This window comes from Sarcophilus harrisii, chromosome 2, assembly GCF_902635505.1.
Source record: "Sarcophilus harrisii chromosome 2, mSarHar1.11, whole genome shotgun sequence".
NCBI lineage: Eukaryota > Metazoa > Chordata > Mammalia > Dasyuromorphia > Dasyuridae > Sarcophilus > Sarcophilus harrisii.
The window spans coordinates 390,435,202-390,460,243 of record NC_045427.1 but is presented as its reverse complement, the minus strand read 5'-3'; the positions used below and the strand labels follow the sequence as shown (position 1 = coordinate 390,460,243).

General features: G+C 37.7%; 1 protein-coding gene across 1 annotated transcript in view; it reads right to left on the bottom strand.

Moving 5' to 3' along the window:
- The window catches only part of CYFIP2 (cytoplasmic FMR1 interacting protein 2), a 140,830-nt gene that overhangs the window by 97,152 nt on the left and 18,636 nt on the right, over nt 1-25,042 (bottom strand). Inside the window, exons 2-8 of the mRNA XM_031953599.1 lie at nt 16,742-16,881; nt 14,513-14,602; nt 9,684-9,761; nt 8,054-8,155; nt 2,349-2,530; nt 1,915-2,011; nt 655-783 (exon numbers count right to left, since the gene is read on the bottom strand). Of these exons, the coding sequence (XP_031809459.1) occupies nt 655-783; nt 1,915-2,011; nt 2,349-2,530; nt 8,054-8,155; nt 9,684-9,761; nt 14,513-14,602; nt 16,742-16,858 (795 nt within the window). The 5' untranslated portion in view covers nt 16,859-16,881. The remainder of the gene's footprint in view (nt 1-654; nt 784-1,914; nt 2,012-2,348; nt 2,531-8,053; nt 8,156-9,683; nt 9,762-14,512; nt 14,603-16,741; nt 16,882-25,042) is intronic.

Sequence of the window (25,042 nt, the reverse complement as noted above, 5' to 3'; positions counted from 1 at the left end):
ATCTACCAATTCCAGTTGGAACTTTCTTGGCAACTTTATCCTAAAGAGGCTCTCTGGGTATTGGGAGGTTAAAGGATATGCCTGAAGTCACACAACCAGGATGTATTAGAAGTAGGACATGACCCGGATCTTCCTGACCCAGGCATCTACTCATTATTCTATGCTGCCTTGAGAAAAAAGGAATAAGGGAGTCTGAAAATGAGAGTAAGATGCAAGACATACGAGGTTGTCAGAGAAACATGGGAAGATTTATAAAGCAAAAAAGAAAAAGTAGAACCAGGAGAACAATATACATAATGACTATAATTATTGAAATGAAAATAAGACTAAAAGACAAGAGAATCTGGATTGCTGTAGTTAATCTGAGTCCCAGAGAGATAATTTCAAAGACAGCACAATTTAGATTATGTGCAAGGATTAATCTTGGTTTCAAAGAATTGATAATGAAATACAATTTCCTTCTCTCAGAGGAAAGATGCACTACAAGTACTTATTCTGTTAAGTTATAGTCTCTGTATATCTGTGGGGATGGCAGGTTATTGGAAAGTGACAATGGTATAAAAAGCATTTAATAAAGCATTAAAAAAAACAAAATGAAGGAAAGACTAGGAAGGGGGAAAAGATAAAATGATAAATGAACAATAAACCTTTTACCTTAAGGAGCATATGTTTCTCACTGGGAGTTAGGTACATCTTATTCTCGTAATAATCCACACAGATGTTGACAATGTCAGCCAGTAGTTCCTCATAACCTGGGATCACCTCCAATTGCTGATGGAGACACTGAAGAAAACACCCACCATGTTAGATACACACATAAAACCTTTGGTATTTTCCATCCAAGATTTCCTGTCTCCCTGTGCAGGTTCATTTGCCTGTGGAATGAACCTTTGTAGTGTGATGTTGGAAAGAACTCAATGGGGTGAGAGAGCTAAGAATCCAGAGAGTTATGGGCAGCCCTGCTCCACTATGATGATAATATGGGTACTGACCATCAGGAAATCTATCAGCTCATTGAGGTTTCTAGCACCATCCTTTTAAATGTTCAAAATGACAAATGAAACCTATAAGGAATCTTTATAAACTGGCTTTTCTAGGAGTATCCAATGACAGAATCTGAATTAAGATAATGAAATAACTAATTCTTTGGGGAAAAAAATTATTTCTCTTCCCAACTTTAAGCAATATTGTCCAGCCAAGTGAAGGCAAGACAGAGAATGAACATCTAGTCCTGGAAAGGGATTTGAACATGACAGCTTTCCACAGAGGAATAGCTATTCTCAGACTTGTATAGGAAGTCAACTCTTCTGTCTCACAGCACATCATTAAAGTCAGCTTGGGGTTGAGTGACAGCTTAAAGTGGCTGTGTTCTAGAAGGCCTGAGTTTGAATCTTGCCTCAGGCATGAACTAGCTATATTAGCTGCTTCTGTTTTCTCATCTACAAAATGGGGATAATAATAATACCTACTTCACAGGATTGTTTTGAGAATTAAATGAGATAATGAATGTAAAGCATTTTATAGAAATGTTACATAGAGATTTTTATATAAAATATATAGAAATATTATATACAAGGCCTAAATTAGCTGTCATGTATCTCAAGCTAGACTGCTTAGAAAAGGATACTAAAAGCTGACTTTTGGTGGAAAAGGAAGGCTAAAATCATAGTGGGATGGGTTTTCCCATTGCATCTTTGGTTTCCATAGCAGCTGAAAGCTATTGTAGAAAATTAGACTTGGAAGAGATAGTCTCTGTGACAGAAGGACTGACTAGTCTGATCAATGACTGCAAAACATCCCATTCATTGCATGCCTTCCCTTGTCCACTCAGAGTTAGTATTCCTGAGAACACTAACACAGAGAGAGGGAAAAAAGGAGAAAGAAGAGAGGAGTGAGGGAGCCTGTGATTATCACCTGGGTGATCCTGTTATGGTTTGCCAAAAACATGGAGAGGTTCTGAGACTCCTGGATAGACTGGGGATCTGCCATCTTCCTCAGGAACTGGGCTGCTCTGAAATACAGAAAACCCCCTCAGAAAATTCCTTGGAAAAAGCTGGAACTGTGGATCTGAGCTAGTCCTGAAGCCTTTCATCTTTTGTGTCTGGTTGAAATGAAAGGTTTTGGGTTTCCTCAAGCAGAAGAAACACATTTCAGGTTCTATTTTTATGTTGAAATGATCCCTTCAAGGACCCAGCTGTGCCATCACCTGCCCCATCTCCCCCAAACCTCAGGTTGTGGCTAAAGTCATGTTCTGTAAGCCTCTGGGCCCTTGTCCCCAGTGCCACCCAAAGCTCAGGCCCTTGGAAGAAGCCTTGGAGAATAAGGCTTTGGGAAGGGGCTCTCCTGACCTCTTATAGGCAGAGTGGTCATTCTTGACACTGCACTTCATGTTCTTCAGCTCATCAAGGACGGCAAACATGTTGATGAACTTGCCCAGGGTGAGGAGGTATGCCTCAGAGACAAAGTCCTTCCTCCGCTCCGTGTGACACAGTCTCTTCACCTCGCTGCAGAACCGCTCAATGGCCTTACGCTGGAAAGCAATGAAGAAGGGCTAGAGTGAACTGAAGACCAAAGGTGATACTGGAAGACCCGTCGTCCTCAACTAGTTTTTTTTTAAAGGACTTCCCAAGCCCAAACCTGATTTCTAATATAGGGTGGAATCTATGAGTCCTTGTGTTATTTTAGTCAAAAGACTAATTCATTTATCAAAGACACCACTGTTTTCCATTCCTCTCCAACACTAATACACTAGTGCAATCAGATTAATCCCTTCCCTATTTCCTATATACTCCAAATCCATTCTTTTTCCACAGGTAAATATTGTTCATGGGGAGAAAAGTGTTGTAGAAGGTAGATTTTTGGATAGGCTCATAGCTGTAGAGCTGAAAGGGACCTTAGAGGCCATCTAGCCCATCCATTATTTTACAGATGAGGAAACTGAAGCACAGAAAGCTTATGGGACTTGACCAAGATCATTAAACTATTAAAGGTCTGAGGCAGGATTTGAATCTGATTCTTCTTGATTTCAAGACATTTACTGAATCCTGTCTCAGATACTTGGGTTTGGGAGTAAGGAATAAATATCTCATACAGTTTCCTAATATGTCAGATGAAAATAATAAATAACTCTACACTCTTGTTGTGAGAATCAAATGAGATTATGTACATAAAGTGCTTTGCAAGCTTAAAGTGCAAATGAATGTGAATTGTTTATCTTTATTTTCGTTTGGACATGAAATTTCATTAATAAAATTAATATAATTAAAGTCCCAATAATAAAAAAATCCAATAATAATAAGTTCCTGGTGAGAAAACTCCCTTTACCAATATAGATCATCATTTACTTTGCAACTTATTTTTATTCATTTTACTTCCCTTCCTTAGAATGTTCATTCTTTCTCTCTCTTTATGCCCCGTCTATCCTTCAAAACCCAGATTAGATCCGTCCCCTTTCTTGGCAAGTCCAGGACATGATTCTGCCCTCTCTGAGCCCCTAATGTACTGATGTCACAGAAATGGAATTGGAAGATGCTTTAGACATCAGAAACCGAGGTCCAGAGAAGTTAAGTGAATTGCCCAAAGTCAATAATTAGATATTAAGTAGCAGAGCCAGAATGCAAACTGCGATCACCTGACTCCAAACCCATCACTCTTTCCGTTGCGTGTTTGTTACACATTTGTCAGTTTCACTTCCTCTAATTTCCAAAGGGCAGAGACCACGTTCTGTGGCTTCTCTTGTATTTTACTTGTATGACTCTTCCGATTGTTAAGGCGCTCAATAGACTCAGTAACTGACTAAACCAAGATCTTTCCTTCAGTGTAATGGAAAAAGTAGAGATATAAGATACTTATGTAGTGGCTTGAAGTTTGCAGCGGGCTTTGCTTATATTTTCTCATTTGAGCCTCACAGACGTGTTGGTCAGAAATGCTGTGAGTCTTTCCTTCCCAGATGGGTTACTTTTTTTTTTTTTTTTTGACTCAGTGAAAAAGGTCATTCTTTTTTTTTTTTTAATCACTGAATGGATGGTTGCTTCAGTCAAACTGAAGTGAGAACTGTTAAAGAAAGACCTTGGCTTAAAAAGTCAAAGTCTTCCATTGCATCTGGGATCCTCTCCAGGCTGCCTGATCTATATCTGGCCATTGAATACAGATGGTTTTGAAAAAAAAAAAAAAGAGGCTGGTAACTTTGCACAGACCTTTCTCACTTCAATCCAGTTCCCTTGCATGATATGCTGTTACCTCCCTGATGTCATGGTCATCTTTGAGAATGCAGAATGAACAACAACCTCTAAACCTCAAAGCAAACCTAATGCACTAAGTATTAATATTATCAATTTGTCATTTTACAGATGAGAAAATTGAGGCTTAACACAGTTAAGTAACTTGTCCATAATCATAAAGTTAATGTGTTAGAGGAGAGATTTGAAACTGGGTTTTCCTGATGACAAGTTCAACACATTATTATGCCTTCCTGCATCTTTAAGGTATGTGAAATGATACACACCTTGGTCTGACTGCTCTGAATTGAAAAGTAGGCTTTGAAGTGTTTAGAGTAAGAAAGCAGTCTGTAAAATATCTTGTTTTATTACATATATAAAAATAAAATTATATATTATATGTGTATGTTACATATGCCACAACACAATAAAACAAAACACATGCATGTCTACAGATATATACGCACATGTCTATAATATGTCTGTGTATTATAGATATGTATATGTAAAATGATACACACGTGTGATCACATATGTATCATGTATGTGTGATATATCTCTATATGTCCATATATAATAAAATTATATATAAATGTATATATAGATACATGAATTATTGATATATATATATAATGTATTTCAATATAGCTAATATGGAAATATAATTTATAAGGAGACCATACTTTGTAAGGGTACTTTATATATGGACTTTTTGTTTTGCTTTTTTATTTAAATTCACTTTCTCCTATGAAGACTTTGTAATCTTTTCTCTTTGATGAGAGGATAATGTAATGATGAGATAATGTATCTGGAACTCAGGCGACATGAGTTCCCCTCCACAGACTAACCAAGAGATTCAGGACAGGTCACTTCCCTTTTCTGTGTGCCTCAGTTTTCCTATCAGTAAAGTCAAGTCATTAGAGTACTTTATAATCTTTATAATCTATTCTAGGTTTAATCTGTGAAGAAATGTGACCTCAGACAAGATAATCTATCTGGGATTCCATGGATTTATCTGTAAAGTGAGGATGATACTACATACTTCACAGGTATCCAGATAGCACAATGGATAGATTATAAGGCTTGGAATCAGGAAAATGAGTTCAAATAACACCTTGGTCACTCTCTAATTGTATGACCCCAGGAAAGTCACTCCCCTCTAATGCCTCAGTTTCCTCATTTGTAGAATGGGAATAATAATAGCTCCTAACAGAGTTCTTGTGAAGATCGAAAGTTAAGATAAATACCTTGTAAATAAAAGCTATTATTATTAGTTCAATCTAATGATTTTCAGTTTTGTGATGGATCATTTTTTCTATGACATTATACAATTCACTTCCTCTTTCCCAACCTGCGTTTCATCATCTCTCAAAAGGGAAATTGAACTAGGTATCCTCTACTATCTCTTTTAGATCTCAAGGTTTTTAAAATATAAAATTATATATTTTAATAGCTGTCAACAAAGAGCTATAGTCATAGCAATCAGATTAATATGACCACTGCATCTGACAAGAGTCTGCTGATTAGTTTTCCTTATTAAGTAACTTACCATACCAGTGACTCCCTGTAAGAAGCAGCCTTCCCTAAAAGGAAGTCACACTAACTATGTGACTGGCCAATTCACTTAACCCTATCTGTGTCAGTTTCCCCATTTGTAAAATGAGTTGGAGAAGGAAATGGCAAGCCAATCTTACCAATTATCGCTGCCAAGAAAACCAAATGGGATCACAAAGAGGACAGGACTGAAATGACTGATAAACAAATTCCCTGTTTAGTTCACTATTTAATAAGGTTAAGTGAATTGGCCAGAGTCACATAGTTAGTATATGTCTGAAGCTGAATTTGAACACATGATGATGACTCTTCCTGACTACAGATCTAGCATTCTATCTACTACGTCACCTATTTGCCCCCAAAACTATTTAACACACTGTCAATTTGGCACACAGTAAATATTTAATAAGTGCTGTATTCATTCAGAGACAACTGGTGGCACTGTAGGCAGTGCTGGCACAAAGTCAGGAAGCCCTGAGTTCAAATCCATTCTCAAACATTAGCTATATTATCTTAGGCAAATCACTTAACATCTTTTTGCCTCAGTTTCCTCAACTGTGAAATGGGAGATTTAGGGTAATAATAGCATCTATTTTAAAAGTTTGTTGTGAAGATCAAATTAGATAATATTTTTTAAACATTTTTTTTAAAGAATATGGCCTGGTGCATAGTAGGTACTATATAAATGCTTATTCCTTTCCCTCATTCATTCATTTAGTCAATCCATTCAGCCAAGCAAACTCAAAAAATAGAAGCAAAATATTACCATAACCACCTATGCTTTAATAAGACAGAACCAAATAAATGAACAATCCCCCACTTTTGCCCCTGTAGTACCACCCTTCCCTACCCCCAGTACTTTTGTGTTGCTTTCCAGACCAGCTTGAAGTTTTTACAGCCTCACTCTTTTCTCCCTTCTTTCCTTCCTCTTTTCCTCTTCCTTTTTCACACAGTTTCAGTCAGGGTATAAAGTCTGGTTTTGCTGCTTTCTCTCTGACAAGCTATGTATTCTTTTAGAAAGGAACTGACTTTGTAGGTCTCTGATTCTCTGGAGTCAGGTGTCAAATTCACTTTTCCTTCCTCTTTTGTAAAAGGGGAGGTTGAGACTTCCCCAAGATAGTGGTCATTGAGGAATAATAATAAAGAGATTATAAAAGCACAGTTGCCATTCTCAGTCTTTTTGCAGCCAAGGAACCCTGGTCTGTGTGGGGCTAGATGTCAGAGTATCGTTAAGTATTGTTAAGGTTTGCAACATACATGTACATATATGTAAATATATATAATATTTACATTGTAATACAATATATTTATTTAATATTATATATAACATTATACATGCATATATAGATTATATATTTATATATATCCAGATTGTCTTTATTTTTGTGTGCGTGTGTGTGTGTGTGTGTGTGTATGTATGAATGGTTGGTTGTTGTCCTTAGTTCTTGAGGAAGACCAAAATAACATCACTATGTTAGACTCTAGTTAGTATGTCTGACTATGGCTGATCTGGCCAATTCAAGCTTGGAAGGCTCTGCCACAGGTTGAACACAAATAGTCCCTATGAACATCTGAAGTGAACTCTCTAACTCTGGACATCTCACATTTTTTCTGAGGTAATTCAGTTCTGCTTTGCTTATAGAACACAGCACTTTCTCTGATAAGAGCACATCATCCTGGACAGTCCTATGCTAGCGTCTCCCATGTAATACAATCAATTTTAAAGTTCTTAAGAGAGCTCTTGAGAGTGTCCTTATATTGCATTTTTCTGACCACCTCATGAGTGTGTGTACATATACATACATACATATATATATACATACACATATACATACATAGAGAGTTTAATATATAGTCTTACAAATGAATAAAGTGAATTGCCTATGATCACACAGACAGTAAGTGGTACAGACAAGATCTGCATGCATATCTCCTGATTCCAAATTCAATTCTTTTTCCACTGCCAGAGAACTTTCCTCATAACAACCCTATGTAGTAGGTCACAAAAACATTTTACAGATGAGGAAATTGACTCTCAGAGAGTCAAGTAACTTTCTATGAAGTATTTAAGGTGAGATAAAACCCCAGCTCTCCTGACTCTAAGGCAGTCCAGCACTCTACCCATGATAGCACACTGCCTACATGCCTGAAGGATGGGCACTTCCAAGGCAGTTAGGGTATGTGAGGTAACTGGAACTTACACACACTTATCTTTGGGATAAAATGAGAGGCTCTTCAGAGATACCTTCTCACCTTGTTCCGTCTCTAGTCTGCATTTTTACCTGAAAGTACATGAACTTCATCAGTTTGGTGACCTCTGGCTCCAGTACTTCCACTGTCTTCTCATAGATCTCCACACGATTTGGCTGCTCATTACATTTTACCTGTAGGGGGATAAGAGACCATGGACTGATGGGGATTTTGATAATAACAGAGGGGTAGAGGACACTGGCTTGCCTGGAGACTGGATGGAGCCTGAAGAAGATTGATGGAGACACGCAAATAGCTACATCCAGGAATCTCACCCACCTTACTTTCCTTCTCTATCTGTCCTGACTGATCTGTGTACATTTTGTCCCACCCCCACCAGAAGGCCTTTCTCTTCTTTCACCACCATTCCCAATGCCATTCCCTTACCCCTCCCCCCCCCCCCCCCCCCCCGCCCAGAAATAGATGAGAAGGGAGCAGATTTTTCAAATGTAGAATGCTCCATCCATTCTTCTGGGGATGGAGCACTGAGGGCAACATCCAGGAGTATGCTGGTAAATATTTTAACAACCAGTTCTCAGAAGGTGGAAGGATGTATACACAGCACACTTTTTAGTTTGAGTCTCATTATTAACATTTTCTTCATCGCTTACTCAAATCTAGACAATCAATAAAACAATAAATCAATCCCTGATTTCTAGTTTCCAAGATGTAAACGTAGACAATGAGAATTTAACAATTAGGTTTTGAGAGCTGGTTCATGCTGGCTCGAGCACATCCATGGATCTCCACTGACCCACCCAAAGTTTATAGGATTTAGAACTAAAAGGAACTAGAGCAGTCAAATTTAACCCCACAATTTCCCCAGTAAGGAAACTGAGACCCTGATAGAAGTGAACTGACTTGATGATATGAGCCATAAACTGTAAAGTTTTCATAAGAACTAGAATGTTGTGATTCCAGCTAGTGCTCCTTTTTTTCTATCACACTGCTCACAAGTAACCCAGAGAAAAACCTATTTCACATGTAGAACTGGGCAGACTAGGAAGGAACTTCTTAAGGAACAAAAAAAATCCATTTAATTTTCATTCTCTTTGCGAACCATAGGCATTTACCTGATATATCAAAACAACATGGCAGCATGGCTAAAGAGTTAGGGCATGCTGGGCTCATCCTTCTGTCACACACTGGTAGTGTGGCTGTGGGCAAATCATTTAACCTTTAACGCCCCCACTCAACTTGCTAAGGGTAGAGGTTATGGAACAACAGCCAATTTTTCCTGACAGGAGTTTCCTCAAGGAGATGGCCTACACTAATGAAATCTGGAACAAAAATTTAATAAAATCAAGTCACTTAGATTACAGTCTCCTCTAGGGATACACACAGTGGAAAGAACACTGAATCTGAAATAAAAAAAATCTGTTTAAATCCTGGCATGAGTAATCTTGATCAAATCACTTCATCTCCTTGAGATGTGTTTTCTCATCTGTAAAATAAGGGGGTTGAACTAGCTAATTACTAAGACTCCTTTCCACCCCATAAATCCAGTGACCTTCTTTGTAAAGCTCTCTGAATTCCTCTCCTGTCTGAGAAAAAGAGTCTGTCCTTATATATGACTATTTCTTGGTGTAATGCATTAATCAACAGCATCCACTGAAAGGCAAGGAGAGGGAGAAGAGGATCACATTCTAAGAAGCTTCTTACCTGGGGGATGGCCCGGGAGCAACTTCTCCAGGTGTAAAGCATGACTGCATATTCATGCCCTTCCTCCAACATTTCATTCTGAAACAGAGATAAACTTCTATGATTCTGGGATTTTAGGGGAGAAATAGTTTGTGCTCCCCTAGACTCTAAAAGAAGCCACCAAACCCCTGTTCAGAACCCCAGTAGCTCCCAGAGTGAGTCTAATTTCCAGACAAATGGTCTAATTGAAATTCAGCATAAATAAGAAGACTACAATGAGCAAATCATCTCTTCTCCTGGCCACCTCTACATCATGGCTTCCTAGCCTAGCTTCCTAGCATGTATCACATTCGGCCATCCATCTAGCTATTCATCCACCCACCTACCTAGCATCTATTTCTTTCTTTTTCTCTCTCTCCCCTACTTATCCATTCTTCTATATATCTATCTACCTACTTATTATCCACCTATTTATCCTCCATCTATACTGCCAAACCACACTTGTATCAGAAAAAGTAAAATTACACAGATTATTTGTTGATCTGTAATAATTTTAAAAAGAGATGTGGAATGCTATACTGTACAAAGAACTGGCCTAAGACTCTAAGACTCTGTGTAATCTTGGCAAAGTCATTTAGCTTTTTAGTGTGTTAGACAACTGTCTAAAATTATTAAGTTGCAGAATACTTCCTGGAAGTTGGAAGTAAACTATGCTAGTGGAATCATAGATCTAGTGAATAATAATAAAATCCAAATCACAAAATGCACTTACTTCATCACACATAAGTTACCAATTCTCTTTATCCCAATTTACCTATTGCCTACTATCTCTGGTTCTGACTTTCTGGACTTCAACCCTATGTCTCAGTTGCAATCTCATGCTGGAACTCCCTTGGTACCTGGGGACTCCTTACCCTGGAGTTTCCCTCTTCCATGTGGGTCTGTTTTCTCCAGTAATGAGTTCCTCTCAGAGCTTCTATACTGGGGAGCAGTCCAGGGGACACAACTTTTATCCCCCTCCTGTCTCTGCTTCTGACTTCCAAACTTCAGTATAATGTCTCAAATATAGTCTCACCCTGGAAACTCCCTTAACATCTGAGGCCTCCTCATCCTGAACATCCATCTACTTCTATCTCTTCCCATCTCAAACATCCTTCTGCCAAACTGGCCCTCACCTTCCACTGGTGAGTTCCTCTTGTAGGGAGAGGGGAAGCTCCATTTTGAAAGGGGCCAACGCCAGCAAACCTTCATCTCTTTCCCAGCTAAAGTCAGACTTCGATGTCATGCCCCTGTATAGGAGTATCTTTATCTCCTATCTCCCCTTTATATTTTCTTTTTGCCCATTATCCCATTACAATGTATGATCCTTGAAAGCAAGAACTGTCTTCATTTTGCTTGTATTTGTATTCTCATTACTTAATATAGCACCTAGAATAATTGCCTAATAAATGCTTGTTGCTACCGACTACCAACATAGGCACATATAGCAAGCTAATTGTTGGGAATTGGTAAAAGTTAGGTTTTCTAAACTGCTCTACCTTTTAGAGAAAATGTTGTCTAGAAATAAATATTCAATTCCCAAGCTGAATGCTTAAAAAAGGAAGGAAGGAAGGAAGGAAAAAGGAAAGAGAGAAATAAAGAAAAAAGAGAAAAAGAAAGAAAGAGAGAAAGAGAGAAAGAAAGAGAGAAGAAAGAAAGAAAGAAAGAAAGAAAGAAAGAAAGAAAGAAAGAAAGAAAGAAAGAAAAGAAAGAAAGAAAAGAAAGAAAGAAAGAAAGAGGAAGGGAGGGAGGGATGAGGGAAGGAAAGGGAAAAAGAAGCGAAAAAAGGAAAAAAGAAAGAAAAAATGAAAGGAGGAAGGAAAGGGAGAAAAAAAACCACAAGACTTTGCATTAAGACCACAAAAGAGCAGCTGGTACAATGTGAACCAGAACATAGACAGTTCTGTCATCTGCCCCAGAGTTCACATCAAAAAAGGGAACCTATAATGAGATAGATGCTTTTTTCCACCCAATACCACTTAACCCTTGCCCCCATTCCTTCACTCTCCTAACAGAGTGGGTGTTGACCATGTCTAGGCTGAGGTTGTTGGGAGGAGGCTCTGGAGTGTCCATGTGTATAAAGGAAGAGGAGGAGGCGCTTTTACAGAGCTAGAGATGCCTGTGCTAATTGTTTTGCTTCATTGTACATGTACATTGTACACGAGAGGACATTCATTTTCTTCTGAGTGGCAGCATATTCTGATTTCTGACACTGAACAATTCCAAGGACTCTCCAGGTCCTTAGATTATTTAGACCATAGTCTGGGCCTTTGGCTATTATCCACAAAGCACTTTGTCATGGGCTATATTGTACCCATCTGCAGTTGCATTAGTCTTGTGTCCCTTATATATATATATGTGTGTGTGCAGACAACTCTATGGATGCAGGCTAAAGAACTAAAAGGAATTTTAGAAGTCACCTAACCCAACTCCCTCATCTTACATATCAATTAACTGAAGTAGAAAAATTAAGTGACTGCCTAAGGTCACACAGAAGCAGAGCTACTGGGATTTAAATATAGGTCTTTTGTCTTATACTTCACTGACATCCCCACAAGAGACAACATGGTGTAGCCAGCAGAGTCTTAGAATCAGAAATAATCAGGATTCAGATCCTGCCTTTGACATATACTATCTTTGTGACCATGGGCAAGTCAACTTCTTAAGTCCTCAAGTAAACAAATAGCAGACCAATTGCTCATCTGCATCAAAGAAGGAAGTATTCACACTGGGGACTTTTCTACACTCATGAAATCACAAATCTGGATCAAAAAATACTCTCCCTCCCCACCAAGGCTGGGCTTAATTTATATATTTACTGAATTTAGTCTCAAAGTCCTAGAGACTTGCACTAAAATATGTGGCATGGTAGAATGGATTTGGAGTTGGAGAATCTGGGTTGAAATACTGGCTCTGCCACTTCCTACCCAAGTGACTTTTTACAAGCTATTTTATTTCCCAAGTCTCAGTTTCTTTTTCTGTAAATTGATGGAATGGACCAAGATAATTTCTAAGGTCCCTTCCAGCTTTAAATCTACGATCTAGCAATCTTTCTGAGTGCTTTATTGTAGTTGTCTAATCTAGATAATTACAAAAATGATTTTTAAATTTTTATCAAAACGGGGTGGGGGTAGTCTGCTAGAGTGGAAAAAAACCTGGATTGTGGCTGATGAGATCCAGGTTATACTCCTTATTCCTTTAGTAAATGGCTGTATGTCAGTAGCATGACATCTTACTTTTTGGTGTTCATTTGTTTTTTAGTCATGTCTGATGCTTCATGATCCATTTGGGGTTTTCTTGGCAGAGATACTGGAGCGGTTTGCCATTTCCTTCTCCAGCTTACTTTACAGATGAGGAAACTGAGGCAGCAGAGTTAAGTGCTTTTCCCAGTGCATATGGCTAATGTTATATGAGGCCAGATTTGAACAAGGAAGATGTCTTCCTAACTCCAGACCTTAATCCATTGTGCCACTTAATTGTTCATTTTTATGTTTTTTTATCTATAAAGTGAGGGGGTTATGCCAAAGGGATCCCAAGCTCCTTTCAAGAGCTGAAATTCGAGAATTCTTTGAAATATGTTCAATATTCTTAGAGTATAGGTGACATTATTAATATTCCAGAATTAGCTATAGAAAAGATTTTTAGTTCTAGCTTTGAAGGACCACCCTCATGAAAGAATGAATGTTCAACTGATTGACATTTATACTTCATGCAATCCCTTCTTCCTTTCTCCTCTCCCTTACACTGGCTGCTATACCTATTTCCCCATCTCCAAAGGACAAGAAAAATTACATACAAAACCTAGCTTTCATCAATCTATTTTACTGACTCCAAGCAGTCATGATGAAAGTTTTGATAAAATTAAAGTCCATCTCTCTGTAAGCTATTTCATTTGCTCATGGTGCCCTTACTCTATAACAATAAGTAAATAAGAAATCGGTGATGCCGAAGCTTAATATAAATTCATGGCTCTGTAGAAAAATCAAATAATTTTCTTACTTCCTGGGTAGGGATAGGAGTAAGGAAAGGGAAAGGGAATTAATATTTACTAAGTGCCCACTATATAGTAGGCACTATGCTAAGCACTTTAATAATATTATCTCATTGATCACTACAACCCAATGAGGTGAATACTTTCATTATCCCATTTTACAATACATAAAATTGAGGAAGACAGAGGTTAAATGACTTGTTCTAGGTATAACATAGGTAGTAAGAAGAATGATTAAATAATCATTCTCATGATTAATTAATAATTTATGGTTAATTAATTGTCTCCTATTAATAACCAATTACTAATTGAGATTAAGGTCTTCCTATTCTACTTCTGCATTCAGAAATAAATCCCTGTAAGTCATAGAGACAGTGTTTGAAGGACACTGCTGATAGAAGAGATTGCTCAAATCTTCAGATTACATACGTACATACAATTTACAAAAAGAATCTAATCTAGGTTAATTTCAGCTCATTGTGTTTTACTCAAACAGGCTTAGATAGAGATATCAGCGGTTCTTAAAGTGTGGTCCAGAGAATTTTAGGAGTCTCTGAAACCCTTTCAGAAGTTCTAAAAATTCAACTTTAGTTTTTATTTCTATGGTAGATAAAACCCACATAAATAAAAAACACTCTTTGGACAGTCCTCAATAATTTCTAACAGTATAAAGGAATACTGAAAACAAAAGTTTGAAAACCATTGGTCTAAACTGCCCAAGATGAATGGTCTGGACAGAGGTGAATATGAGTGTCATAAGCAAAATCTGGATTTACAGATTACAAAATCTGCATGTATATGTGTACCCACAGAGACTCACCATGCTGGAGTGCACCGTGGCCTGTTCAATGTACCTCGCGATGCCCGTCACAAAGGCATTCCGGTCCTCGAAGTTTGTATCAAAGTTGGCCTGTGGGAACCCAAAGATTAGAAGTCATTGCCTGATCAGGGAAGAACAGTTCTAAGGCACTGGATGTCTTCTGCTGAGTGGGGTTTGGCGATCAGGTATGTCACTGCTTCTACAAATCAAAGAGTTTGCAGTATCCAGCTGAAATAGAACAGGTCATTGTGACATAATCTTTATAAATCAGGTTTAAGGGAACTGCTGGGATACTGGGCTCCAAGCAAAATCTTCCAGCACTTGGGAGTGATGTCATTCTCCCCAACCAGAAAAGTATCCTATCAAAACCAACCCAAGTGCAAAATAAATAAATAAATAAATATAAATTGTGCTTTCCAAGGAGAGAATTTTTGCCCTGACCTCATTTCTACCACCAAGGGATAGTCAATCAACCAGCTAATCATTTAATCATCTACTCTGTGCCAGGAATTGTGCTGAGTGCAAGAGGTACAAAGACAAAACTGAAAAAGTTTGCCCTCTATAAGCTTGTATTCTTTTGGGTCAGACTAGGTGTGCTATTCAAATCTATATCATAACAATCATAATAGTTAGCATTTGTGCAGCACTTTGATGCTTACAAAGAACTTCACATTTTTTCACGTTATCCTCACAACAGATAGTAGGTGCTGTTCCCATTTTACAGATGAGGAAACTGAGGTTGAGAGGGTGATGATGATTTATTTGAGTTTTTACAGTTTATAAGTATCTGAGGTAGGATTAGCACTCTTCTCTACTGAGCTACCTAATTTACAATAAGTATTATGTCAATAGGAGGTTGATTTCATACCCACTCTAACTGAATAGAACCTTAGGCAAAAATAATCCTTTAAAGTCCTCCTTCCAATAAACCTTTAATGTGTCATAGATCCCCTTAGTAATCTGATGAAGTTTATGGAGCCTTTCTAATAATAACTTTTTAAAATGCATAAATATTCATATATTAGCATTAAAAAGGAAAACTATTACATAGAAATAGTTATCAACATATTTTTTAAAAATTCATGGCATGGAGGTTATTTGAGGTGACCCTGTATTTTGAATATATTCTATGTGTACTTATGTGTGTACATGGTGTCTCCTTTTTTGAGAGTGGTAACTATTTGTTTTTGTATGTCTAGCCCATAACACAGCACCTGACACAGAGTAAGTCCTTACTAAATGCTTACTGAATGATCAATACTGAAGTATTGAAATATTAGAAGTAAGCATATTTCACTGACAATCCACAGTCAGTGAAATTATTTATCAGCCCACCATGAAGTACATAGGGAGACAAATGAATAAACCAATCTGGTGGAAAGTGTAACTTGCCCAGAGTGACTGGGCCACCGGCTATTTGCAAGGCTAACTGCATCTGCAAGACACTCCTCCAGTTGCATTTGCTTCCTTGGGTAAGCCAATCAATATTTATTATAAACATTCTCTTTGCACTTAGGTTAAAACAAACAGTCATGACCCAGGCTCCCCAAGCCATTATCTGCTTTAGGGAGCCAAGAGCTTTTCACATACATGAAGGAAATGTAATTACCCAGTTGGGCTCCAGGGGTTTTTAAATTGCAATATTTAATTCATGAGGTCAATACAGCTAAAGCTGAGATTGGATCAGCAGCTGGAGCAGTTAGTAGTTATTTGGGGTCAGAGCAGAACAGGAGAGGGGAGAAGACCCTTATATACACACTTCAGTTTATTCCTCCCAAAAGAGCCCAGTCTAAGGGTAAGAGAAATGGACAGCTGCCTAGGGCACCATAAGCAGGTATTATAGCAAGGTACACTTTCTAATACAACTTTTTATAAATGCACATATCTTTCAAGACAGGGAAGTCTACTCTCCACAGTCCACAGGGATTTATTTTGTACTAAGGCAAGTTGCATTACATTAGTGGATGTTTAGAGCCTATGATAATAATCTGCAGAGGAAGAACAATTTCTAAACTTTGACTAGATAGAATAAGATTTGCCATGACCTTACTCTCAACAGACACTTTCCTAAGGTGCACCTGGGATTGCACCTCTTAACGTCACTTTTCACTTCTCTGATGTCACCCTGGATCTCCACTTTCTCCTTCAATCTCCCATCTGCCTGTGAATCGATCTTGTCAGGAGATGTCTGAGCTTTGATGTTCTGGCACTGGTTCTGAAAGCACTTACTTGGTACATGATGGATGATGGTGGAGGTTCGATGCATGGCTGCTGGTCAGGGAGAGGCAGCTCCTCCAACAGGTCCACGTTGGACAGGGCATCTTCTAGGGTGACGTGTGTCGTCATGGTTGTGGCGTCTCAGTTCTGTTCTGGTTCCAAAGTGAGGGAAGAGGACAGAATGTTTGGAAACCTCAGATATTGCCAGAAATCCCTCCCCATCTCCACCCCAGCCAATACACTATAGCCAAGGTGAGGAAGGGGAAATTGCCTTGCAATCAATTCTTGTAATTAGTGATTCCTCATCAGGAACTCCTGGGGGGATGGTTCCTGCTAAGTGACCAAGAAAAGTGACTTTATAGCATATGTTGAATGGGAACCAGGAACCTACCCAGATACTTCCTTTCTGAATATATATCCTAGGTCAGAAGTTTTTAGCTTTTATTGTATTATGGATCCCCTTAGTAATCTGATGAAGTTTATGGAGCCTTTCTAAGAATAATATTTCAAATGTATAAATAGCTATATATTGGATTAAAAAGGAAAACATTTACATAGAAATCATTATCAAAATATTTTTTTTTAATTTGTGGATCCCAGGTTAAGAACCTCTGTCCCAGAGTGTAGAACTTGTGAGTTTGAGGATCCTCTATTAAAATCAGGGGATCCTCTGACTTAGCAGAGACCTTAGAAATGATCTCTTTCAATCTCCCTAATTTTACTATAGTAATATTCCCATTTTCCCAGTGTTTTTGTTACAACAGTTCTGAAAGGTACTTCACCCATTTTATAGATGAAGAAGTTAAGACTCAGCAATTAACTGTCACATTGAGATTTGAACTCTAGTCTTCTAGCTACAAATATACTATTTTTTTTAGGTCCATTATGTAAATAAACAGACACAGAGAGGTAAACTCATTCCTCTAAGGCAGGGGTCCTCAAACTTTTTAAATAGGGGGCCAGTTAACTGTCCCTCAGACTGTTGGAGGGCCGGACTATAGTAAAAACAAAAACTTTGTTTTGTGGGGCTTTAAATAAAGAAATTTCATAACCCTGTGTGAGGGGGATAAACGTCCTCAACTGCCGCGTCTGGCCCGCAGCTGTAGTTTGAGGACCCCTACTCTAAGGCATACACCCTCTATTTCACCTGGGAGAAAGTTGAGAACCAAAATAGTTAAGTGGGTTATTCATGGACACACAGCTAGGAAGGACTGGAGTTAGATCCTGACTCTAGACCTTCTGACATTATGTGCTGCTAGCTATCTTTCAAATATGACACACTGCCCAAGCTTCTACAGATATTAGGATTAGTCTAAAAGAAATTAAATACTGAAAAGCTGAGAAGATTTGTATGAACTGATTCAGAGTGAAGTGAGCAGAACCAGGATGATAGTTTATACAGTTACATTTAAAAGAAAACTATGTAAACTTAAGACATTGGATCAACATAAGGATCAATAATGATTCCAGATAGAGAGGTGATGAACTCAGGACATAGAATGTGACATATTTGGGGGACATTTTCAATGTAGGTGTTTTGATTGACTGTATATTTTTTATGAGTTTTGCTTTTCTTCCTTTAAAAATAAATTCTATATATATTTTAAAATAAAAGAATTAAAGTTCTGATAAATAAACTATTTTTTAAAAGAGGGGAAAAATTGTTTCTGGACGTAGGTGTTTAGAGAGGCACATCAATCAAAGGAGGCCAAACAGGAAATTTTGTGTCCTGGATAAGATCTTGTTGGCAAAGTACAGAGCTCAGATGATCTGAAATGAAGTGGAAAGGAATTTTTCAGAAAAAGAGTTTCATTCCTGAATATCAATGTATTTGATGCTGGAGAAAGGAAATGAAGTGAATGATTTTAAATACTGATTAAATCAGAAGGTACAATTAAATGACCACAATATGGAATAGGGGAACCATGATCCTCACTTTGCTTCATGAGCTGGGAGAAAACTTAAGAGACTATTTAGTTCAGGAGTTCTTAAGTTTTTTGCTGCACTAAATATCTTTGGTAGTCTGTTTTAAGATGCATAAATTGAAAAACATAGACTTATAAAGGAAACCAATTATATTGAAATATGTGTATCAAAATTTGTTTTAAAGTTCACATACCCAAGGATAAGAACCTTCTCTCTATCCCCAACCCCAGAAAATAATCTATGTAAAATTACAAAGGAAACCAATTATATTGAAAAATGCTTATTAAGTTTTTTTTTTCCAAGTTTATATATCTCAGGTTAAGAATGCCTAGTCAAGTTCACCCCTCTTATTTTACAGATGAGTAAACTGGGGACATATGAGATTGTAACTTGTACAAGAGTATGCACCTAGTAAATACCAGAACTGGGACTGAAACCTGGATTCTTTTTCTTCTTTTTTTGATTTACACACCACTGTGTCAAAGGCTGGTGAAAAACCCAATCATGCATTCAATGTTGGCCTCATTCTCTTTCCTTTTATAATCATATTTTAATCTCTCTTTTCATGCTTGGATTGGTTCTAATAAGTAGTGGAAAGAAAAAATAAAGAAAGAACAAAAGAAAGGGAGAGAAAAGGAAGAGGAAAGAAAAGGGAGAAAGAAGTAGAAAGAAGAGAGAAAGAAGTAGAAAAGAACAACGAAGGAATAAGGGAAAAAGAGAAAAAGAAAAGACAAAAATAGGAAAGAAAAGAAAAGCTCCCCCCCCCAAATCCCAATCTCCCACATAAGAGCAGAATCCAGGGGCTGAAACCAAGCCAAAGCAGATGTAGAGTACACTGACATTCTGACAGAACTGAACTCTTATTTGGGGGGGACTGGACAATAGTCTCTGCACCTGAAGATGAAAACAATTTTCCTAAACTCCTGTGAAGATGACTATTTCACCCTTAAGTGCTCTTGTGAGTACACCTTCCTGTTATGAACTGTGGTAACAGTTAAAAGCCACAGCCTCACAAGGGCATACCATGTTCAAAGGCAACTTCTCCTTCCTTGTTCTCTCGGTACCATCCACTGGGCAACATCCAGGGAGGTGGGAGGCAGGGTGATAAAGGCAAGGGGTCACTGGCCTGGCAGTCAACAGACCAGGGCAAAGCAAAGATCCTGGTTGGGCTAATTATTTCCCTTCTTCATCATCTTTAAACAAAGTTGATAAGGTCCCATCCAGTTCAGAATTTCTCTGATTTTTTTAGATATTTAGTTTTGGGTGTTGTTTTTAGATATTTAGATATTTAGTTTCTTCTCCTGAATGTCCCTAAACTTTTCATTAAAAAAAAAAAAAAAAAAAAAACCAGAATGACCCTTGAGGAGAAAGGAATAGAAAGAACAATAACTGAATTTAGAATCAAAAGGCCTGATTTTGATCCTAGGTCAACTTGACTTTAAGCCTGCTTAACTAACTGTATGAAATGATGTGGAGCCAGTCTCTTACTTCACTGGCCATGAAACTTTTAATCTGTAAAACAGGGAGCGGGGTGGGGGTGTTTGTGGTTGAACTATGTAGGATCTTGTGTGTTGAAAGTCAATAAATAAATAAATGAGTGAATGAATGAATAAATTTACAAAACAGATAAATCAAGAGTATTGTGTGCATGTGTATTGTTGTTCAGTCTTGTGCAATTCTTTGTGACCCATCTGGGGTTTTCTTGATAAAGATAATGGAGTGCTTTGCCATTTCCTCCTCTCATTTTATAAATGAAGAAACTAAAGTAAACAGAATTAAGTGACTTGCTCAGAGTCACACTACTAGCAAATATCTGGGGTCATATTTGAACTCAGGAAGATGAATCTTCCTGACTGCAGGCCCAGTGCACTATGGCCCACCTAGTTGCCCCAATATATGTAAACATACACATTTAAAGGATTCTTAGGCCCTCTGCAAAAGCTGCAATCATTTCTGAAATTATATCCATCTGTGAACCACCTGGAGGAGACCAGAGAAATTTAGCTTATATGTCAGAAATCCCTGCAATCTGTATTATCATCCAGAAAAGAAAAAAAAAACTTAAAAGTCCCATTAAATTCATAGATGTTTTATTAAGCACCTCTCTGCTCAAAGTACTGCAGAAATAAAAAGATCAAAAATAACAGTTACTGATCTCAAAGAACTTCCATTCTATCAGAGATGGACCTACACTGGATGCCCATAAGATTAGGTAGGTTGTCACACAGTAATGGAGAGACCCCAAGTTCTGTGAAAAAAATTGAGGAGGGAGAAGTTTCAGCTGTAGAGATCAAGGGAAAACTTCATTGGAAGTGATGGCAATTTAGTTGAGCCTTCAAAAAGGAAAAAGAAATTAGGTGAGCAGAAATGAGAAAGGAGTAAGTGTAGGGCTGAGGAATAACTAGCAAGAGTGAGAGTGCTCCAAAACAGAAGGCAATGGAACAAAATGGGGAATGGGTCATAGTCTCATTGCCTGTGACGGATAGTGTGTAAAGGTAAGTAGTTTTTTTTTTAAAAATGCTATGAAATTAGGCTGGCCCCTTGGATGCCAGGTCACACAGTTTGTACAGCATATATACTGTTTCAATTGCCCAAAATTGACTTTACATAGCGATCTTTGGCTATTGACCAAAGAAAAGTTTGCCTATATGGTCTTGCTTGGGTTTCCAAGCTATTATAGAAACTTCCTACTGGAGATGATTCGTGTTCTTTACCATTTGCACATGAAATAAGCCCAAATTACAATCTCTCCATGTGTGGGAGGGCACAGATTTGTCTTAATAGGCAAGTCAGACGCTGTGGACTGGTACAGCTCAGGAACCCAAGTATCCTTGGATACATAGATGACAAGGCTGGTGATACATTTTCAGCTCCAGTGCTAACGACTGCCACTGGCCATGGCAGGAGAAAGGACCATGGAGCAGTCAACAAGGGCACTGTGGGAACTTGGCCATGGGACCAAAGAAATTCTGGCCTCAGGAGTCCCAGCCTTGCTAACATGTTAGTCCATGGCTTTGTATTAGAATCACCTATTTGTGTACTGGAAGGAAAAAAGAGAAAAGTTTTGTTTATAGGATAGGAAGCTAGGGTACTCAAGGCCTCTGCTATGAATAATCTTAAAATTTTAATCTCTGAAGCTCAAAGAGAAATTACAAATAATTGTAAGAGTAAGAGGCAGCACAAATTAGTGGATAGAAGGCCAGTACCAGAATAACCCAAAATAAAATTCTGCTTTAGGAGAAAACACACACACACACACACACACACACACACACACACACACATCTTCTGTGTGACCTTGGACAGGTCATTTAACCTCTTAGTGTCCCAGGTTTTCTTAAAGAATTACAAACCATCAGGCAATCTTCATCAGTGGAATGAACTTCCATACCGGGAATGCCATACATAGACAGATACAATAGCAGATCCCTGCCTTGATACTTTCTTCCATCTCCCCCAAATAAATAATAGTGTACAGTTATGCTATATAAACCTGGTGACTTTCCAAAGAAATTACACTCTTATTAATCATATGCACAACAGCCCCATTTCCATCTGACATAAGTAAAGAGAATTGTCTAGGATTGCAGTGTTGTAAGAAACAGAATTAGAAAAAGAATTGATCTTTGTAAAGTCCAAGCTAGCTCCCTGGAGGCTTCAGGATCAGCCAGAGTCAGGATAAACAAAAGTCCTTGGTCTTTAGGGGGAAAAGGGAAGGAGATGGACAAAACTGCCAGGAGTGTTGCCAAGGATCCCTCCTTGATTCTAGAGTGCAGAATCTCCACACTTTTCTCCTCCTTGTCCTGCAGCCAAGTGAAGTTCTCTCACCTCTCTCATGCCACCCCCTTAATCCTTCCTATGATTATCTATATTCACCAAACATAGAGCCAGCACAGAACAGTGAGAAGGGCCATTTTCCCAAACATATGCTGACAGATTCATTGTCCAATAGGTAATTAGCTTTAAGTGCTCCGTTGTCTGATTCAAGCCCACCTTTTAAGAGTTTCGGCCCTTTACAGATCTTTAACATTTTTTAAAAAATTATAAACCTGAAAAACATGGAAATTTCAATAATCAAGGGACAGAAAAAGATGTTTATGTGTAAAACTGTACATATATTATGTACAGACTTTTAAATATATATTATATTTAATAGTATAGTATAAACACTGCCTTTCTTTTGTGCATCTTTTGTTTTTTTATGTTTCATTATATTCCTTCTTCTTTTAAAAATCTCTTCAACTCCTCCTATTCCCCCCAAACTCTTCTTGCCCCAAAATAAAAGCTCTCCCTTGTAACAAGTAAACATGGTCAAACAAAACAAATGCCTACTGTGGTCAGGTCTAAAAATGCATGTCTCATTCTGTACCTATGGTCCATCCCCTCTTTAACTATAGGTGGAAACATGCTTCTTTCAGAATCACTCTTCTGAAGTCTTGACCTATTACTTTATTGATCTAATTCTTGTCTTTCAAAGTTGTCTTTCTTTATATTATAGTCATTAAATAAATTGTTGTTCTATCTCAGCTCACTTCCTTTTGCAATCAATTCATACACATTTTTTCAGCTTTCTCTGAATCCATGCCTTTTCCCTTTCCTTATTGTACAATAATATTCTATTATATTCACCTTCCATAGAACCTAGATTTTCTGGTAATCACTTCTGCTTTCTTTTGCCTGGATGGTACCTGTTTTTGTATTCTTTTAAACCTGCCAAAATGATTTTATTCAATTCATTGATTTGTTAGCTAGAAACAACTTCTAGGCACAATCTTTCTGAAGTGCAGCTGTGATCATGTATTGCTTAATATGTACTAGCCACTTTGCTAAGTGCTTTTATAATTATTATCTCATTTGATCCATACAACAACTCTGGAAAATAGGTGCTATTATAAGCCACATTTTACAAGAAACTGAGGCAAACAGGGATTAAGTTATATGCCTAGTGTCAAATAATTATTAGGTGTCTGAGGCTTGAATTTAGGCCTCTAAAACTTCAGAGCATAAGTGGTGCAGTGGATAGAGTGCTGGGCCTGAAATCAGAAAGACTCATCTTTCTGAGTTCAATTCCAGCCTCAGACACTTGATAGCTGTGTAACTCAGAGCAAGTCACTTTACTCCTATTTGCCTCAATTTCTCTTATGTAAAAATGGAGATATTCTGGAGAAGGAAACATCAGCAACTTTGCAGAATGGACATTGTCATTGCTGTTATGTAGAGACAGATGTGACTGAACAACAATTTTTTGAGTCTGGGGCCAGTGATCTATTCACTATCCCACCTAGGTGCCAGTCAAGACCTAGATGGAATATACGTTCCTATGTGAAATTTATTTTGATTGTAACTAAATATGAAGTTTCTCTCTTTTGAACACCCATTTTTGTTCATATCTCTTTAATAACATTTTGTTCTCTTATTATCTTGTGCTAGCTATTTAGGTATTTGTCTTTCCTGTGATGTGATATTATTTTTGTTTCTTTTTTTTTTATAAAACTTATTATTTTCAAAACATATGCATAATAGTTTTTTTACATTCACCGTTACAAAACCTTGTGTTCCAAATTTATTTTTCTCCCTCCCTTTCCCCCTCCCAGCACGTAATCCAATATATGTTGAATGTGTGCAATTCTTCTATACATATTTCTACAAGTATCATGTTGCACAAGAAAAATCAGATCAAAAAGGAAAAAAGTGAGAAAGAAAACAAAATGAAAGCAAACAACAATAATAAAAAATATGACAAGATTATGTTGTGATCCACACTCAGTTCCCACAGTCCTCTCTTTAGGTGCAGATAACTCTCTTCATCACAAGACCACTGGAACTAGCTTGAATCACTTTGCTGTTGACAAGAGCTACATCCAACAGAATTGATCATAATATAATCTTGCTGTCGTTGTATAGCCAGTAGTTCTCGAACTTTTGTTTTCAGTATCTTTATCCTTTTAAAAATTATTGAGGATCTCTCCAAAGCATTTTTATCTGGATTACATTTATAGACATTTACCATATTGGAAATAAAAACTATTTTTGAATTTGTAGACCCTCTAAAAGGGTTTCAGAGATCCCCAGGATTCTCTAGACCATACTTTGAGAACCACTGCTGTATACAATGTTCTCTTGGTTCTACTCACTTCACTCTCGCCAGACTCTCTGAAATCATTCTGCTGATCATTTCTCATATGACAATAATATTCCATAAAATTCATAACTTATTCAGCCATTCTCCAACTGATGGATATACACTCAGTCTCCAGTTTCTTGCCTGTGATGTAGTATTAAATGAAATGCATAGAAGTACCAACATTTTGTTACTCCTTTATAAAGTGCAAAGAAATCCTTCTTTCAAACTTGATAGAATTGAAAACCAGGCTAGACATTGATGGT